Source organism: Triticum urartu, chromosome 2A (genome assembly GCF_056163025.1).
Source record: "Triticum urartu cultivar PI428250 chromosome 2A, HENAU_Tu73, whole genome shotgun sequence".
Taxonomy (NCBI): domain Eukaryota; kingdom Viridiplantae; phylum Streptophyta; class Magnoliopsida; order Poales; family Poaceae; genus Triticum; species Triticum urartu.
In genome coordinates this window covers 25,356,069-25,372,780 of record NC_141874.1, presented here as the reverse complement: position 1 = coordinate 25,372,780, position 16,712 = coordinate 25,356,069, and the positions used below count along the sequence as shown (strand labels likewise).

General features: G+C 47.5%; 1 protein-coding gene across 1 annotated transcript; it reads left to right on the top strand.

Moving 5' to 3' along the window:
• Window positions 1–1,943: 1,943 nt before the first annotated feature.
• LOC125535222 (uncharacterized) lies at window positions 1,944–8,800 on the top strand. Its single transcript, XM_087542845.1, has 6 exons — window positions 1,944–2,808; window positions 3,270–3,357; window positions 3,432–3,504; window positions 3,641–3,745; window positions 4,160–6,287; window positions 7,857–8,800. Exons 4-6 carry the CDS (start codon window positions 3,740–3,742, stop codon window positions 8,798–8,800), a joined length of 3,078 nt encoding a protein of 1,025 aa, XP_087398971.1. The 5' UTR covers window positions 1,944–2,808; window positions 3,270–3,357; window positions 3,432–3,504; window positions 3,641–3,739.
• Window positions 8,801–16,712: the final 7,912 nt, after the last annotated feature.

Genomic DNA, 16,712 nt, shown 5'->3' with positions numbered 1-16,712 from the left:
ACACCGCTCTCCCCAGGAGCAACACTATTTCATGACTGCTTATGCCTTAGGATATGGGACCATGGGGCATGATAACAATCAAGGGGTCCCTAGAAGCGATCTCTTGACCCGGGGAAACATACCTTGACGAAGTTATGAGGGACTCTATAACCTCATGAAGGGGTATCAGTTGAGGGATGTATTACCAACTGAACCCAGGGGAAACTCCTTTGGCTTTCGACCTTAATGGCGGAAATTTTTTGACATGGTTGCCTGGAAATAAGGGGCTATTCTTTCCTGGCTCTGAGCGGTAGTGATATTAAACTAATTTTATTGAATTTCATATAAGCCGGGGATGATTTGTGTTTAATGTTAATCCATTACTTAATTAAGGTCCCTTGTGTAGCATATGCAAATCCGTTGCATAACTAAGGTCCCTTATCTGGTAGACACATGCAATTTTCTATTTTGTTAGATATTGATCATATCAGCTTGTAAAAATTATACAATACATATACTAAGTAATAGTTGAAAGCAAGTATTTTAGTGTTGAGCCTGAGATCATAGCTCATTTGGTTACATGCCTATGAGTTTCATAGACACGAAGATTAAGTCACGGAGGAGGAGAATGTGTACATTGGTGATCCAGCTTCTAAGTGCGTGGCCGGATCCCCACGCAGGCTAGATGGGTGTGATGTGAGCTGCATATGCAATGGCAGGAATTCATGTTATCCGAAAACTACTTAATTTCCAAAATTTATGTTACAAGCTTGACCAATACAACAAACAACACACCATAACATTAAGCAACTATGGCATTGATGAAAATTAAACATTTGACAAAGATGAAGGCTATGGCATCGATGATCATGTCGTGACCCGACGTGCTCCAAACCTCCAGGCTCCTAAGTCTTGATGGCGCAAATGTCGTCTCTCCGGTGATGTCGTAGAACTCTCCGTTTGACCCACCAAACAGACCAACCTTCACCTCATGTCTCGACATCGCTTGTTTTGGAAGGGCCTGATCAATATTCGCAGATGACGATTAACCACATTGAACTTGTCATGGGCTTCCCCACCAGGCCTGATCAATATTCGAATATCACCATGTCGAGGGCTTCCCCACCAGGCCCGATCAATATTCGAATATCACAGATGTCGAGGGCTTCCCCACTAGGCGGCTTGCCCTTTCTGCGATCAGGCGGAGGAGACGATTAACCACATTCTTCTAACCTGTGTGTTTGCCCGAACAGTGTGGAGTGCTGTGCTAGCGGCGTTGGGCAATTTTTTGCGGGGAATTTATTAGAACATTCTTTGTAACACTAATCTTCATAGTCATTCAATTGAGGTCTTCAATTAAAATTATATTACTATTCAGTTTTGACCAGTTTAACAATCTCCATGATTCAATTCTTTTATACTATACACTTTGCTTTCTAATTTTTAAGGCCTCATAATTAATTGAGGTATTCAATTCAGAATTTGGTCATTCGATTTTGACGGGGTCAACAATTTCTCAAGTTCCCCCATTAAGACGGAGGGAGTAGTTGCCTTACACGGACATGGAGTTTGTGAGCTCAAGCTCATATGCAGTTTTTGCTATAGTAAAATTCAAAAAAAAGTACTAAAGAAATTAAAAAAAATTGAAATTACGTCAGCAACAAACATTAATGTGTGTTTGACATGTACACAAAATTTTGCAATGAAATGACATTCATGGAAGCCCCAGGAAAAATTGCTCCAGAAGGGCATTTTGAAGCATTAATTTGTTTTTTTTGTCTAGGCCCCATGAAAGTCATTTTATCACAAAAAATTGTATGCATGTGTAAAACGCATCAAAATGTAAAACGCGTCAGTATTTTTTTGAATTTGTTTACTACTCCCTCCGCCGCGGAGGGAGAAGTATTTTGTTTTGGATTTAAGAAAGGGTGCATAATTGGCTAGTACAGTAGTAAAAACGAAAAAACTGGGTACCCCTTTGGCAACTTTGCAATTCCCCAATCTTTCTGGCACACATGCCCGACCGTGAATTCACCGCGCCGTCTCCGGCGACTACCTCAACTCCGGCGGGATATCGGCGGGTCGCCGACTCAGGGTGGGGCGACCCGCGAGCACGCGTCGCCGACTTAAAATCAAGCCTAGCTTGACGCCTGCCTCCCACCACCCCGTCGTCACCGCCCTCCTCCACGAGCTCCAAAATCCACCGGCCTTTGGCGGCGGCTGAGCGACAGGGAGGGACATGGCGGGCGACCTCCTCGACACGCGCTCGAGGCGGCTGGTGGGCAGCGCGCGATGCGGGCAAGCGGTGGCGTGGCCGGTGCGGCGCGGATCCTGTCCGACGAGCTCGTCGGCGACGCGGTGCGGGAGCTGCTCCGGGCCTGGTGAGGCGCTGCGATGGTCGCGCCGAACGCAGCGGCCGGCGGACACGGTGTCGCGCCGCCGGAGAGCTGCGGTGGACCCTGGTCTCTGGTCGGGCAGGCGAAGTTGCTCTGCACTTCAGTTTCAGAAATGTCTCTGGTCGGGCAGACTGCAAAGTTGATTCCTCTGCTTCTCTCTTTTGCTGAGAATTAACAAGTGTTTGATTCCTCCTTCACAGAGTGATTTAAAGAACATGTTATTGCTTTGCCCTTTGCAATTCATCAATGTTAATTGACTGACCAACATTCAGTATGTTATTTGGCAAGTAGAGTAAATGTTAAGTGACTGACCAACATTCAGTATGACACTTGAAAGAACTTCAGGTGAGCACACATTTGGCTCTAACTTGCGTGAGGTTGCATTGACGTGGCAAAGGAATGAGGTAGCCTCCACATGGCTGCTGACATGTGGGTGCGCGTCACTTCACCGGCTCGAACTACTTTTATTCTATTTTTTACCTCATTAACTTTACAAGTATATGAAAAATAGAAACTTTTTAGGATTAATATTTAGAGGTCGTGTCGGTGCACAAGACACACTGTCTATTTCTCAAGGGCAATTGTAGCGGCATACAAAAGTTGGTCGACTAATGGGATGGCAGACAACAACCGGCTCGAACTGCTTCAATTCTTTTTTTTTACCTCATTAACATTACATACAAGTATATGAAAAATAGAAACTATTTAGCATTATGCTTTTAGATGCCATTGCCCAGAACAGCATTGTCTGTTCCTCAAGAGAATAGTAGCCGCATACGAAAGTTGGTCCATTGACGGGATGGCAGACAACAACCTGATTTATCTTTCCCTTTATATCCCTGTGTATCTTTATACCCATCAAGCTAAGAATCTGATGATGGATGTGGTGTGCAGGAAGCAAGGAATTCACAGCTTTGATTTAGAGAGAGAAAAAGCAAAGAGAAAAGCAAAGCAAAGCAGTAGCAAGGAATGTTGCTAATGGGTATGCTTCTCCATGGCCGTTTCCCATACCTTCTTATCTGAAGCATAACTCTGCTCTCTGCATGCAACTTTCAGTTTCCTTGCCCATGCTCTAGTTTACTGCTCGTGTGGTGTACCTAGGCTTGTTACAGTGCTGCAGTTAATCAAGGTAACTATACCGATGCTTCTATATACATATATGCAGATCTATGAATTGCTTCTGCAAATTTATAGGCAAGTCTTCTTTTAACAAGGCATCAGGTTGTAACTTGTCCAAATGCTTGTGTCGGTCTTGTACATGTCAGGAAAGGAAGAGAATTAGATCCGGAGATTTCTGTAGATTGACCATGGGTTAGAGCTTCGAAGCGGAGCTGTTTGCATTTGAAGGATTCATTTGATTCACTATGAAGGTAATCCATCACACACCTCAATCTAAAGGTGGTTAATGCTGTAGATCCGGGACTTGCTTGATTTCTTTAGCTAGTTGCTCAACCCACCTTCAGTTGTTGTACAGACAAGAATTAAGTAAGCCATTCCTTCATTTGAACTATTTTCCTTTTTTTTATTTTTCACCTATTGTCTGCTAGCATTTGAAGCTTTAAAAATCTATAGCAGATGATAGCAGATTCAGTGGGACACACACACACACACACACACACTTGATAATTGCTTCCCTATCTATCTGTGTTAGTAAGTTATATCTTGGTAAATTTGAGGAAAACTTTTAGTTATGTTGCACCTTATTGTTCAAATTGAAAGAGTTGAGGAAAAAAAAGCTAAAAGCGACATAACTCATTTCGTGCTATCCTTGTTGAACATTGCAGGAAAATGTGATCCAGGCAAAAAACATCGATGCTGCAGCAGGAGAGATAGTTGCTGTTTTAGAGGATACAAGCAAAGGAAATGTCATCTACTTTGATGGATGGAGTGGATTTGGGGCATCCGCGGCACTCAAGGTAGTAGCCCAACGTCTGATATCACCAAAATCAAAGTTTGACAAGGTTATTCATGTGGATTGCTCGGTGTGGAAAAGCATGAGGGCTCTGCAAAAGGCAGTAGCGGAAGAGCTGAAGCTTCCGCAGTATGTGATGGCCAGCTTCGATCGGTGTGACGAGGAGGACGATTTCAATGGGATAGACGAACGCTCTAGAGGGGTCATAGCAGATATCAATAGGGAAATCTTTGAAAAGCTTTATAACAGTAGATTTGTGGTGATTTTTCACAACGGGAGTAGAACATACATTGATTTTTATGAGTGTGGCCTCCCAGTAATACCATTCTTGAGGAACAAAGTGCTGTGGACCTGGCGCGGGAGGTTTCGGCTCGGTCACTTGCCAGTCATGATAGATCATGAGGAAGGAGCAAAGGCGAGTATGCAGACTAATGTTTTTTTGTATTCTTCTCTTGAACATGAGGAAGTAGTGCGTGAAGAGGCCGAGGAGGTTGCCAAGTGCACGAGGTTTGCTGAGCCTGGCTACCTGAACCACAAGGTAGTCAGCCAGTGCGTCATGTACGGATGGTTACTAAGAAGAATCACCTCTGCTATAGGTCTGGACTTGGACGCCCATGGACCAAACTATTGGGTCTGTGATGGGATTATACAGGGCCAAGGCAATACATCAGCATGGGAAATTGGCAACTCTTTGCAGAGGAACATCCGCTTGGATTGGATGAGGAAGAACTCTAAAGAAGCAATTTATTTGGCAGATTTGCTTAAGAGAAACAATGATCTTGATGATGGTCGCTGGGTTTACATCACACACAAAGAACCTGGATGGAGTGATACTGTGCTGGCTCCTGTGGTGACATCCTTCTTCTTGTATGCAGATGAATCACCAACAAATACAATACCAATGTTGCCGGTTAGCATGTTCCAACATTCACAAAGCAGCAAGCTGCGTGTGTTACATCTGTCTCATTGCACCTTCAGTTTTGCATCTCCTCCTTTCTTCAACTGTGTCCAACTAAGATTGCTGCATCTGGACCACTGCAGAAATAACATAGGCAAGGAAAAGCATCCAAGCCCTAATGAAAACATATCATGTTTCCAGAAGCTATGGGTGCTGGATCTGAGGTATACAGAATGGTACTGGCTGCTATTTGAAAAGATGAAGACAGTGATGGTTGAACTCAGGGAGTTTAATGTGGAGGGAATCAAGCATGGGAGCATTAGTGATTTGTGTGGCGGTAGACCAAGCCTTGTAGTACTTCGCGTAACAGTAGCTGATCCGGTCTGTATGGAGAACGAAGACACAAATAATCAAGCACATTTCCCCAATATGTCCAGTACAAATAGCCTTACGACATCTAGCTTTATCACCGATGTCCTGCCTCCATTGCTTGAGTCATTTAGCTTCATCAACAAAGCTGCAACTGCTGCCAAGATATCTAGCATCTCCTTCCGGGGTTGTTCTCGGTTGAAGAGTGTACTTCTCAGGGGAAATCTGGGGAACCTGGAGGAGCTGGACCTCTCGGGCACAGCAGTGAAAACCCTTGACCTCAGAGAAGTGGAAGCTCCATACCTCAAGCGTCTCATGCTGCTGGACTGCGAGAAGCTCCGTGCAATATTATGGCCACCAGAAGATAAAAGGACATGGGTTTTGGAGAAGTTGCAGATCAGCACCGTCCAATCTGCATCACCTAGCCAGAATAATTGGGAAGAGAAGACCAAGGAGGCTAGTCCTACTGCAGGATCATTATCTATCCTTACATTTGGGGCTTCACCATTAGGCACCGGGCGAATTGTATCTTTTGACTTCAATTGGTACATATCTGTTGTGGATGCAAGGCTCATGTGGTCGCTTCTGCCCTTTCAGAAAGAAATTAGGGAAAACTATGTATACATGGAGATTGATTCATCTCCTGCCAGTGGAGCTGATGTTGGTGGCCGTGAAGTTGCTCAAGGCATCGGGAGCCAGCAGCAGTTTGCTCAATACTTATATGCAAGAGATTGTTGGAATTCCGTCCATAGGATCGATTATATCAAATTACGATGAACACGCGCACGCAAAAACTTGATAGCCAAGGGCCCGTATCGTGCCCTTTGTTTCTCTCTTTTTATTTTCTTGTTTTCTTCACACGATGTTACAATCTCACGGCCAGGGCTTGTACTTATATACACGTACAAAGCAAAAACCTGAACCGACTAAAACAGCCGTAGCTTACACAAGAACTCCTACTTGCTAGTACGTATAGCACTAGGACACGTCCTAATACTACACAGACACGCAAATCCTAAACCTAATACAACGACTGGACTCCTAGCCGGACTGACGTTTACGAGACTAACCAAAACTCACTCGGACAAACACACGTAGCACAAGCCGCTTCAACTAGTACTAACTCAACTTACCTAATCTAATCATCGGCAACGCTGATCACAATACTAACTTTCAAGATTATGCTAACAATCTCCCCCTAATCTTGACTCTGGTCTTCTGTGCTTCTTCGATCTTGACTCGTTGTAGATTTACGACTTATTGATCCAAACTTCAACGCGTGATCCAGACTATCAGTCCACACGGTCGCATTTACGCGTGCAACGTGTAAGACTGGACACATCATCAGTCTTCACGTCGTACAACTTAACTGGTCACTGTCCCACTACACGTCGAGCTTGAGCTTCAACTGTCATATCCGTACAAAGTATGACCCGCCTGGAAACATGCAGTGCCTCCTTGCTCTGCCATGTTGTGCCACCGCCATTGCTTGGCCGCTGCCTTGCACTCGGCCCGCACCATATTCCTTGTACTTGCCTGCAATATATCCACTCTCCATTGCTCGCACACCTCCTCGCTTTACGATGGCTTCGCCTACCATCGTCCGCCTTCGGCATCACACCGAATCCACACTGGCCGCAACCAGGACGCTCCACGAGGACATGGACATGACTCACGAAACACCGTGCACATCGCTTCCACTTCAACAAATCATCACCAAGACGAGCACTTGGACACAACGACGACTCACAGACGCAACGACGACTGACCGTGCAAACTCGCACGACTCCTTTACTCATCTGACTCCCCCGGACAACGATCTTGATGAGCTCTAGCCCCCGCCTCGGCACCACCTCTCACATCAAGGATCTTCTTCCACCGTCTTCACGACGACAGCCTACTGCCCCCCTCTTTGTCGCTCCAACGAACGACGATTGCTTGATCCTCCGCGTCGCTGCATCACCCAGCGACTTCATTGCCCGCCCCGAGGTGCTAGTCGGGTCGCCACCCCGGGGCAAGCGCGGCATCAAAACGACCTTGCTCTGATACCAATTGTTGGACTTCAGCCCTCAGGATCGATCACATAAAAGTAGATGAACACGCACGCTCAAATTTTTTGCCAAAGGCACGTGTCGTACCTTTCTTTTTCCTCTTTTTATTTTCTTTCTTTTCTCACGATGTTCCGATCTCACATAACCTGGTGTGTATATATACACGGCCTCACACACCAGCTAACTATCCCACTCGTACAAGACTTCCAATACGAACGCACCAAGGAACCTATCCGGACTCTAACATAGAGATCTCTTTCAAGAGCACTCTCAAGCTGTCAGTGCTATCGAAGGTGTGACCAGCTGGATGTGGGCTTGCCCACCTATTCCTACTCCAAGTCCTAAAGACTGGTACTTCCACATGCAAGATGAAGAGAAGATGGAGAGTGGATCGTTACAGGAACAACACAACACTCGGAGGATTAGTACCACTGTTGCTTTAGCCCCTGTTTCGATGTGGGATAATGCATGGTTGTTGTATGTGCATGATAGCTCGTCCATCACTTGCGTTCCGTGCCCACAAGGTGCAAGGTGGAGGTGGCTTAAATGGTGCAGAATAGAGAGGTGCCCCAAGCTATGCTATGTCTTTGCCACTCCCCAACTAAGTAGTGGCCAGCACTCCTTTTTATCTCTGTCTACATTCTGGGCATCCCAGCTCCTTATGGCATGCTACATCTGCAACTGGAGTACAACATACCAACAAACTGGAGGATCCTTCGAACACCTAGAATTATTGCACCTAGACTATTGCCCCAGACTCATACATGTGCTTCCCTTTTCTGAGCATTTGGACACCCTGCCTAGCCTGGAGACGCTCGAGATCGTGTGCTCCGGTGATCTGAAGGAAGTCTTCCCTTTGGACCCTAAGCTCCAACAGAAGCGGGAACCTATAGAATTTCCCAAGCTAAGAAGGATCCACCTGTACCAGCTCTCCAACCTACAGAGCATCTGTGGGAGAAGGATGTCCGCGCCGAACCTTGAGACCGTCAGAATCCGGGGCTGTTGGGGCCTTCGACGCCTGCCGGCAGTCAGCGGCAGCACCACCAACCGGCCCAAGGTGGACTGCGAGAAGGACTGGTGGGACAACCTGGAGTGGGAAGGGCTGGGGGCGAAGCACGACCCTTCGCTCTATGAGCCGAGCCACTCGCGATACTACAAGAAGGCCCACCTGCCAAGGGTCACTGTTCTCAGGTGAGATATATATGGGTTTCTGTCCCTACTTTAATCAATAACTTGGTGTACTAGCGTACTTAAACTTACAGTTTGTATCTGTATTACTTTTGTTTTGTCTTGATACTATGCGTGTATAGTATCATCCCATTGATGGTTTGTTCTGCTGCACTACTGTAGGTAATCAAATCCATCCATGGTCGATGATTGCTACAGGCACATCGATCCTATGGTGCTACGGTGCTTCATTAGTTGAAGCTTTCTTTGGACTGCAAGTTTGTGTGTTGTTGCCATACTTCATGCTGCTTGATTGGTTGTGTGGTGGCGTGAAATCTTCATCTGCATTGCCATGGTGTGACGGTGCAGTCTTTCAGTTCAGTTTGATTTGATTTGCTTTGGTTTGGTTTGGTTTGGCTTGATTCGGTTTGTTTGGCCATTATTGCTTGACAAAGCCATGAATGCGTCTAAGTAAGTATGCATCATCTGGTTCTATAGATGATGCACGGTACAAGCTTTGAGCCAGAGACAAATAAATAAGAGAGGGCATTCAGCTTGGGTGGCATGAGCACCCTGCCTGCTCCTGTTGTAGCTCTCCATTTGTGTGTTGTGGTGTGTGATTTGTCAGCTATGGACTGATTACCGTAATGCGAAACAATTCCTCCGACTTGTATACGAATGGTGATTTGTGTGTGTGTGTGTGATATAATAAACTGCAGCTTTATGTTTTGTCCTGCGTTGATCATACAACACTACCGGAATCGCCCCCTATGCTGACGGCCAGGGCCGTCGGCATAGGCCTGAGTCCCGTCGTGGTAGACCTATGCCGACGGCCCCCGTCGGCATAGGGCCGTCGGCAACATATGCGTCGGCACAGCCAGGGAGGCCGTCGGCTTATAAAAGCCGTCGGCATATATGATACGCCGACGGGGGCCGTAGGTCTATGCTGACGGCCCAGGCCGTCGGCAACTATCACGCCTAACGGCGGCCGCCGTCAAGTCTGCCCAATGACTGATCGCCACGTGGCATCCCTATGCCGACGGCCTAGCCGTCGGCTTAGCCAAAACCTATGCCGACGGCTAGACCGTCGGCATAGGGGTGCCACGTGGCGACCAGCCGCTGCTCTAGGACCAGGTCTATGCCGACGGCCGGGCCGTCGGCATAATTTGAAACTAAGCCGACGGCCAGGCCCTCGGCATAGTCCTTCATACAGAGCTCCCAGTAGCTGACACGTGGGCGCCTATGCCGACGGCCTAGCCGTCGGCACAGTTTTTAAACTAAGCCGACGGCTAGGCCGTCGGCATAGGCGCCCACGTGTCAGCTACTGGGAGCTCACGCTAGCCCTATGCCGACGGCCTAGCCGTCGGCATAGTTTGCTTTTGCTTTTTTTTTCTTTTTTCTGTTTGTTTTCAGATCAATTCAATTCAAATAGTAGCACATATCAGCAAATATATATGATGAGATAACATATAAAACACAACGGGATATCAACCGGCACCATCACAACAATATATGCATAAGCATCATCACACACAAGTCTCTAAATGAACATCATCACAACCAACATAAGCATATAGAGAAGCACACAAGTCATCTAAATGATCATCACCACACACAAGTCATCTCAAGCATCATCACCACACAAGGATCATCGAGCACCGCGGAGGTCGTCACCGCCAAGACGGCCAAAGCCCAGGTCGTCAGTGCTAGCGGCAGCGCTACCGCCAAGACCGCCTCCGCCTCCGCCTCCGTGGATCGGAGTGGTCGAGCTCCGTGTCTCCGGAGTGCTGCGAAGACCGCCGCCAACGGTAGATCCACATGTTCCCTGGATGTTGAAAAGACATATGCACGGGATATATGACTGTGTTGAAAGGCATGACATGCTTTGGGTGAATAGATTGGGGATGAACTAACTGGCGAGGGGCCAGCGTTCTGTGCCACAAACTCCTCAAAGCTCATCAGCACTGGTTGTGCTGGAGGGCATTGTGCTGGAGGGAACTGAGGACACCTGCCGGCCGCCATATCCTGAAAAGCCTGCTGCATCTGGCTATCCCTCTGCACTTGGTGTTCATAAAGCCTCTGATGCCACGCCATGGTCTCCTGGCGTGTGTACTCCATGTAGGCCTACGGTATGACATGTTGGAACTCATAAAACTACTAAATGCGGAAAATGAAGTGAGCAATGAAGATAAGAGGGAAAATACTTACAGATTGTTGCTCCTGAAAGAGGAACTGTGTACTGGTCACTGGCTGGCTCGTGCGCTGGCTCAGGCTCGGGTCGATCCGACGAAGCTGTGTGTAAGAGATACTAGGAGTGATCATAGCATCGAGAACCGCCTCCCGACCGTGCTCCTTGGGCCCCATGCTCACCACCGCCCTGTCGTCCAGAGGCGCCGCAATGGGGTCAGGTGTGTCAGGATGCAACTTCAGATACGCTTCAGAGTAGGCCTGCTTCCTCCCCGCGGTCTTCTTGCCGTAGTACTGGGGCTCGCCAGGCTTGGAGTCCTTCCGTGTATGGGCGATCTCCCACGCCTGCATGTCTGAGAGCGGCCGCTTCAGTTTCTCCTCCTGCACCACCAAACAGAGGTTAGTCATACATAAGAAAGTGATGGTAAATAGAAGAAGAAGAATGTTTAATGGGGTTAGTCATACATTAACTGCCTTGTGGAGATAGTGGTTTCGGTTTCCCTGAGCATGTACTCCCTCCGTCCCTCGGTTAGCCTTATTTTTGGTTCTCATAGCCGCCCAGGCTCCATCCTCATCACACCAAAGATCCACCAATGCCGCCCAGGACTCGTCTTTTCCATAACACCAATTTGGACACACCTACATAATAAAAGCATAATGGCATGTAGGTGTGTCCAAATTGGTGTTATGGAAGCATAAAGCATAAAGCATAATGTACTACAAGGTAATGAAAGCATAATGAAAGCATAATATATGAAAGCATAATGAAAAATCTTTTATACTTACCGCCAAGAACTCGGGCCTCTCCAAGGTAATGCCCATCCTCCGCGCTTCTTCCTTGGTCATCTTCACACCAAGATAGTCGTGTTAGTATGTGGAGATGGCCACATAGCGCACCTCGTACTGCATCTGGCGGGCCTTCTTCTTGCATTGGCGCAGCACGATCTGGTCCGCTCTAGCCCTGTGCTCCGGAAGAACTCGATAGAATGTCTACAATCATGCATGAAACAAGAATGGAAGAAGCCATGAGTTAAATCATTCATGAAACTAGAATGGACTTGTGCTTCTGAAGAGAACTCACCCAGAAAGTAGTGATCACGGCCTTGGCATGGGTCTCATGGTCCGCGTGGCGGGCCGCTTCCCAGTGGTCCCAGCTCGTGGCCAAAACCCGACGGTCCGGCTGCCTGACTGGATCAGGACAGTACAACCCCGGCCAATATAACTTCAGCAAGACGGTGATGAGGCCGTTGGGAATACGGACCCCTTTAGAATATATCCAGTTGCTGCAAAAGAATGAACTATTAGCATGTGACAAGCAAAATAAATAACAACCGGAATAAGCATGTGACAAGCAAAATAATAAACCACTTACTCTTTTCCCGTGGGCTCAATGAGCCACTTCTGCTCCTCAGTAGCAGGAACCTGCTTTGGTAGCTTTGCGTTGCCACGCAGCCACCCCTTCTTGTCAACCCCCTTCCCGTCACCACCATCATCCCCGCCACCACCCTCCTCCTCGCCTGCCTCCCCCTCCCCAACCTCCTCCCCAACCTCCTCCCCAACCTCCTCCTCCTCCTCCTCCTCCTCGCCTGCCTCCTCCTCCTCCTCCTCCTCCTCCTCGCCTGCCTCCTCCTCCACCTCCTCACTAGAGGAGGGTACCTCACTAGAGGAGGGCCTCGAAGACAACACCCCTAAGTCGGTGAGGGTGTGCTCTTTCTAGCCGCGACCCCCTGTAGTGGCTCTCCCCCCAGCACCTCGTCCTCTAGAGGCTCTCCCCCCGCCCCCTCCTCCTCTAGGGGCACCTCTCCCTCGACCTCCCTGTGAGGAGTCATCGTCAAGTAGCCAAGGGGGAGGATTACGTGCTCGACCACTCCGACTAGGCAGGCCGACGACCTTGCGTAGGAAACCCACGCCGCCGGCCTTCCCCTTGCCCATGTTCCACGAACCTGCATTCAAAAGAGAAAAAGCAATTAGTAAATTAATGAAATGAAGGAAAAGGCATGATAATAAACACATTAATAAAAATGCATAAAAAGGCATATTCCTAAACTATAGAAAAAAAATACTTGAAACGTACATCTGCTAGAACCCATATGAATCATCAATGTTGTAACCTCTTTCTCGGTCCGTCTCATCATCACTATCAATCATATCATCTTCGTTGTCCGACGGAGGTGGAGGCTCTTCCTCGTCGTCAGCGTCTTCGTTTAACTTTTCTAGCATAAGTATGTCATTTTCATTGACAATGGTCTCACCATCATTCCGTGCATCGTCGACGTTTGGGTCCACATCATCATCACCCAATGGTGTAGCTTCATCGTTTCTAACCACATCATCATCATCATCATCAGGTTGCTCTTGATAGAACACTCCCTCGTATGTCATGGGGTTAATGTTGTAGTAATCGTCTTCATTCGGGTCTGGTAGCTTACCATGTGGCGACACATTGAACACAACTTCCCAACCCTTTAGATACACTTTCTGGCATGGGTAAGGCAGATAATATACTTGTGTAGCTTGGGTAGCCGCAATGAAGAGATCGGCTCCGGCATAGACGGTTGATGGTTTAACTTCGACCAAACCAATGGAAGGCGTATGTTTTACCCCCTCCCGTGGATCGAACCATCGGCATTTGAACACAGGAAGACTTAGGGTCTCACGCCCCTGGCGGAATTTAACCTCGTATATATTTTGTACCCTTCCATAGTAGTCTACTGAATTTTGACCGGGGGTGTACACTCCAGTATTTATAGTTTTGGGATCGGGGCGGCTGTTTTGGTGCTCCTCTGTATGGAAGCGATACCCATTCACATCATACTTTTTACATGTCATGACGGCAGGGTCAAAACCCATGGAAACCCATCTCAGTTCATCATCCATAGATATGTTCGGATCTTTTCCCTACAAGTATAATGGAAATTGTTGCGTGCATTAGTTCGGTTAACTAATAAATGTTGAAGTAGGTATTTAATAGGGGAGTGTGGAAAATTAGTTTCTCCATGAACCAAGCAACAAAATTTTTACGTCCAGGGTTTCCATGACGGAGAAGAGTAAGTGCCTTCGCCTCAGTAGGAGGATTCACTCCCGTCCATTCCTCTTGAACGAAATCACTAAAAAAGATAAGCGGTGTTAGACTGGGACTAAGTGAACATGAAACATGATGATGTGAAGACATAAAGGAATGGTGTAGTGGTATTACCTCATCCACACTTCCTCAACTTCCTTGATGTTGTGCAAGATATAGAACATGAGGTCCTCCCACTCTTGTCATGGCATGTTATAAGATTTCGAGGCCCCAGCCCTCCCACCTTGCGCGTTGAACAGATCGAGCCTGGGTTGATACTTGGGCTCTTCTATATTGTATCGAGGCACCTTGTTATGCAGATGGGGAACGTGGTCTGGATAGTATGATGTCCTGAGGTCTGACACCTCCTCTAAGATAACTGCCTCAGCTATGGAAGCTTCAATCTTAGCTTTGTTTCCACATTTCCGTCGGAGATGCTTGTTCTGCCTCTCAGGGCCGTACTGCCAGCGATTTTTCACAGGGCCCCCCAACAATACCTCGTTCGCGAGGTGCAGAATGAGATGTGTCATCGGAGTAAAGAAGCATGGCGGAAAGATCTTCTCTAGCTTGACTATCAACTCCGGTGCCTTCTTATGCAATTTTTCAATCACCTCTTTACTTACTTCTTTAGCACAGAGCGTGCGGAAGAAATGGCTAAGCTCGGCAAGCACTCGCCAGACATGCTCGGGGACATAGCCTCGAACCATCACCGGCATTATCCGCTCAATCCATACATGGTAGTCATGACTCTTCAGGCCGGTCACTTTGCCCGTTGAAAGATTGACTCCCTTACTTATATTCGATGCATAACCATCGGTGAACTTCAAAATTTGTTTCAGCCAGATAAGTACTTCTTTTTTTCCTGGCGGTTTAAGGACAAAGTCAGCATCTGGCTTGAACCAGTTTTTTCGACCGCCTGTGGGAGGCTTCATGTTCAGGCGTGGTCTATCACAAATTCTCTGTTGATCGGCTCTAGCTTTTACGTTATCCTTCGTCTTATCAGGAATGTTGAGGATCGTGTGGAAAAGGGACTCTGCCACATTCTTTTTGGTGTGCATCACATCAATATTGTAAGGAAGTTTGAGGTCCTTGAAATAGGGAAGCTGCGAGAAGGGGGTAATGTGCGTCCAGTTGTGCGTCTCACCATATCCCTCGAAGCCTTTGGCTTTGGCTTTGGCTTTGCCTTTGACTTTAGACTTGAGAGCTTTTAGTTGAGCAAGAACATCTGCCCCCGAAAATGTTGGAATCTCGGTTACTTCATGAACAACCCGACCTTTCGTGAAGTTCTTCTTGTCTTCCCTGTCTGGATGGTCTGGAGGGAGGAACTGTCGATGCAGGTCAAAGGCTACATACTTGCCACCCTTACTCAGCCAAATCATTCGCAGAGCCTGCATGCACACTGGGCATGGCATCTTACCACTTGTACACCATCCGCAGAATAGAGCATAGCCGGGAAAGTCATGCATGCAATAGTGCAACCAAACTTTCATCAAGAAATTTCTCTGCAGATCCCGGTCGTATGTCAACCTCGGAAAGTACCAAGAATGGTGCAAAGCATCCACAAGCAGCTGCATAAACACACCCAATTGCTTCCCCGGGTAGTCAGGCCCCGGAATGATGAGCGACAAGAACATGGTCTTCCGTTGCATTAGGGCACCGGGAGGAAGATTGAGCGGAATTACAAACACAGGCCAGCAGCTGTATGGATTGGACCACATACCATATGGATTCAACCCATCACCTGATATGGCTATTCTGACATTCCCAGCCTCGACTGCTTCCTCGGGGTATTATTCATCGAATGACTTCCATGCTTCCCCTCCCGATGGATGTATGATTTTTTTTGGATTGTACCTTATACCTTCCTTGTGCCACTTCATCATTTTGGCAGACTCCTTCGTGATGAAAAGGCGCTGCAGTCTTTTTATAAAATCAAGATACCGAAGAACCTTAACGGGGATGGTTAGCTGCTTTTTCTCACCATCCTCACCGACCACCTCAATGTACCGAGACGAACCACACTTCCTACAGTACTTGTCATCCGCATACTCGTGCCTAAACAAAAGGCAATTCTTCGGGCAAACATCTATTTTCTCATAATCCATAGAGAGTGCCTTCATGATTTTCTTTGTATCGTACATGCTTTTCGGCAGTTCATGACCCTCAGGGAGGCTGTTAGCCCATACTCCCAGGAATGCTTCGAAGCATTTCTGGCTACAGCCGTACTCAGCCTTGACTGCAATCAGTTGCGAGATGGCATCCAGCTGAGATATTTTCGCACCCGCATAAAGAGGTTTCTTCGACGAGGCCAAGACCTCCAAGAAGGCCTTTGCGGTTGCCTCCGGCTCCTCCGGTTCATTCTCTGAAGGTGTCGCATTTGCCGTTTCTGCAACAATGACATCATCTAGCATGTCCCTGACCCCGTCGTCCTCATATCCATCGATGCGTTGTCGCATCACCTCCTCTCTACCACGGTCCTGCTCGGCTATGTTTATCGGCGGCATGTCAAAGTTTGGCATATATCCGTGCGTGCGAAGGTGCTCACTCATGTCCGTCTGATTTCTACGGTGACGTCTGGCACATCTCGCACAGGGGCATGGTGGGATAATTCTCATTGGACGACGGAATATCTCCTTCAAATACACATCGGTTTTCGCGATCCACTCTGATGTTACTCGATTCCGACGGATAA

Coding starts and splice junctions, on each gene's coding strand:
- LOC125535222 (XM_087542845.1), top strand. Junction 6,288..7,856: donor ATACTTATATGCAAGAGATT/GTTGGAATTCCG, acceptor TCTAACATAGAG/ATCTCTTTCAAGAGCACTCT.